This window comes from Rhea americana, unplaced genomic scaffold (assembly GCF_003343005.1).
Source record: "Rhea americana isolate MKP2758 unplaced genomic scaffold, rheAme1 scaffold_18, whole genome shotgun sequence".
NCBI lineage: Eukaryota > Metazoa > Chordata > Aves > Rheiformes > Rheidae > Rhea > Rhea americana.
Genome location: NW_028185927.1, coordinates 7,056,785 through 7,060,152, shown reverse-complemented (window position 1 = coordinate 7,060,152; position 3,368 = coordinate 7,056,785). Strand labels below are relative to the sequence as shown.

Genomic DNA, 3,368 nt, shown 5'->3' with positions numbered 1-3,368 from the left:
AGGAAGCAGATATGTATCTAGAAACCTGGACTACGGGGTGAAAGGAGAACCAGAAAACACCAGCAGACCGCACTTTGCACGGTGGTGGTCGGTGGTCGCAATTCACCTTCCCTTTCAGGGACCAGCCCACTGCCGGCCACCACCTTCCCTCACCCTCCCACATCCCCGGCCTGGTGAACCACCCCCACCCGCCCCGTCCTGTAGCCAAAGGTTTCTTAACCCTTTGATCACCACGCTGAGATAGAAGAGCCTCTCCTCAGCAGCCGCTTTGGAGCAGAGTCCATCCCTTCCCCAGCTGCTGSTCGGTTTTCCCAAGCAAAGCAAAGCAGTCCTCCCTGGAGCCCTGCTCCTCAGCTGGATCCTCCACTGGTTTTATCCTCTCTGCTCCCTACGGCTTTTAGCCGGTCCTTTCCCTCAAGTGTAGCCCCCACAGCAGACCCCAGGGGCTGCTCCCTCCCCGATACCCAGAGTCCGCATTGCCCCGTTACCCTCCGGAAACCCTCGCGGCCCACCCGCCCGGGCAGCGGCCCGGCCACCGCTGCTCGCCCGGCTCTCGCCTTGGGACAGCCGCGTTGAGAAACCCGCGCCTGGAAGGCCGAGGTGGACGAAAGCCCGTCTGCAGGGATCGCAGGAGAGGTCTCGGACCACTTCCACTCCCTGAGTGTTAGATCTCCCACCCGCAATCCCCTGCTATGCAAAATGTAATTTAAAAACGAACAAACAAAAAAGACTACAACACTGCAATAGCAAAAAAAATCTACAGCCTTTGTTTAGATTACAGGTATAAATATATTATCAAACTAAGAAAAAYGTAGCTCCCAGAAAAAGATAGGAAAGAAAAAAAGTGTTTCTGAAATAAATCAGAATTTCATAAAAGCCATAAAATTCCAGCTAGGATGAAACAGAAAGTCTCAAAAATATCCTCTGCTATTCAAAATCTAATGAATTCTACCAGATCGATCATGTTACTAACAAAAGCAGCATGCAAACGCAAGGGACCTGCCTGCCATCAGATCCTAATTTAAATTCACTCTTAAATCCATTCTCTTTTCAAACAGTTTTCCTTCGGCTCTGACAAATCTGTGAACTCCAGGAACGGCAGAGGCCCATTAGCTCCTGCATTTTCTCACTGAGATCACAAGAAAGATTATTCCAAATTCTATGCAGTTTAGATTTTGAGCATCTACTCCCACCTTCTTCTGGCAGGAGCTCCAAAGCCCAGCAAGGCTCTATGACAGGAGGGTTTTTCCTGTCGTTCAGTTTAAGTTTTCCCTTTTTTAGGGACCATTTCTGTCCCCTTTGCAGAACACAATCCACTTGCCCTTCTGGTGGTTGCCTCCTGCAGATATCTGCAGACGCTCAGCCTGTCATCCCCGCTCTCAATAAAACTAGAGCTCTCAACCATTTATTACAGAAAACAAAACTACAGCTAGATGGTGCAGGGCTTTTTGATTTTTTTTTTTTTTAATCTAAATGACATTTCCTCTCTCTCGTCTGAATTGTGACCTTCACACCAATCCCTGCTGACTTCTCTCCCAGCTCCGAGGTCAATTCAGTCCGGAAAAAAAAATCAAAACAAAACCAAACCAAAAAAAAGTCCGTATTTACTCATACGTATTTACAGAGCAACCCAGCCGGAGCGTTTGCCTCGGGAGGGACGCCTGGACCGGGACAAGCTGCCCAGACTAAGCTCCTGTTGCGTGGAGAACGGGACGTCTCCTGGGATGGTCCGTCTCCTTCTACCCTGCATCCTGCTAAGCTTTCACTGGGGGCATCTTTTAATCCACCCTTCTTGCATCGTGGCCGGATTGATTTAATTATTGCTAATTCACCTCGGTGGATGGTGCCTGGCCTTGCTCTGTCCYGGCGCTCCGGCCACAGCAGTGCCGCAACCCGGCGCGGTATTTTTCGTTCCCGTTTATAAAGCGCAACGCGACTGAACTCCATTTTAACGGGAGGAGAAGTCAGGCAGAGTGTATTACCGAGCCTGTCCGAGGGGAAACCGAATCCCCTGAGCATCTCCCCAAGTGGATCTTTTCCTTGAGCAGTTCACGAGCCTCCTTCAGCTTCTCCGCAGGCTGCGGCTGTTCCCCAACTATTTAATCTATCGCCGAAACATTTATAAGTCGTAAAATATTTAAATCGCCGATAGATGACTGTCGCTTGCTGACAGCTGATACCGAGCTCGCTGTAGTGCGGGGCAGGGACACTGGGTTACTGAGCCGCTCCGGCTCGGGGCAGGCCGGCTGCCGCCGCCCCTCGGAGCGCCCGCGGCTCGGCGGGCCTGGAGCCGCAGCCGGGCARATACAACCAAACGACACCTGTGGCCGCTTCCCCTGCTGCTCATAGCCACGTCCCCAGTCCGATTTGTTCCGACCGGCGAGGAAGGGAGAAGGACCGAGCCCGGGAGGAGCCGCGGAGCCCGGCGCTGCCGCCGGCCCCTCGCTTACCTGTGCCGCCTCTTCTTTCGTTTCTTGCTCTGGTTTAGGGACGATTTGGACATTTTTCGGTCGCTGGAGGAGACATCCTCGGAATCTGCGGAGAGAAAGGCAGCGGCCGTGGGCTGGGGCTCGCTCCCCGCCGGGGCCCCCGCCGCTCCGCTCGCTGCTTGGCCTCGGGGCGCGGGTTTCGTTGCCATCGCGTCGCCGCCGGCCGCTCTCTGCCGCCCGGCTCGGCGCGGCGCGGCCCCGGCCCCGGTCCGCCGGGCGGCCCAGGGAGATCAGCCCCTGCGGAGAGGGCTCCGGGCTCTCGCTCGGCCCCTTCTCCCCCGGAGTCGTTTGCTGGGCTGCTCTTGTCGTGCCGCTTCCATGCGAAGCCCGGAATTTTCAACAAAACCATTCCAAAACGATGGAGCTGCAGCCGCCTCCCCGGGGCGAGCCGGCCGCTGCCTCCTGCCCCCGCCCGCGGATCCCGGACTTCTCCGGAAAAATACCGGGGGCAAAAAAACGAAAAAAAAAAAAAAGAAAGAAAATAAAAAAGGTTCGGGAAAGAGGTTTATGGAGACACCAGGAAAAAAATCCCCCGGGAAGAGCTGGTGTCTCTGTGACTGCCAAGCGTCCCCGGGGGTTGTTAGGGGCCCCGCGGCGCTGCCTTTGCCCCGAAGGAGCCGCCGGGACCCGCAATTCGATGCGAGCCGCTGTGCCCCCGCGGCGGCCGGCGCTGGCCCCGGTCCCGGTCCCGGCCCCGGCCCGCTACGCCCCGGCACCTGCCCCGGCCGCGGCGCCGCGCTGCGGGCGGGGGCGGCGGGCACCGCCCGGGCCGGGGCCGCGCCGAGCCGGGCCGGCGGCTCCAGCCGCTCCCGGGAGGAGGCCGGGGGTTCCCCCGGTACCGGGGCCCGGCCCCGCTGCCTCCCGCCCCGGGATGAGCCG

General features: G+C 57.5%; 1 protein-coding gene across 2 annotated transcripts in view; it reads right to left on the bottom strand.

The window, feature by feature from the left end:
- VSX2 (visual system homeobox 2) overlaps positions 1-3,368 on the bottom strand; it is a 25,082-nt gene that overhangs the window by 20,970 nt on the left and 744 nt on the right. For both annotated transcript variants that reach the window (XM_085301841.1, XM_085301842.1), the window contains exon 2: positions 2,451-2,535. In XM_085301841.1, the coding sequence (XP_085157967.1) occupies positions 2,451-2,535 (85 nt within the window). The remainder of the gene's footprint in view (positions 1-2,450; positions 2,536-3,368) is intronic.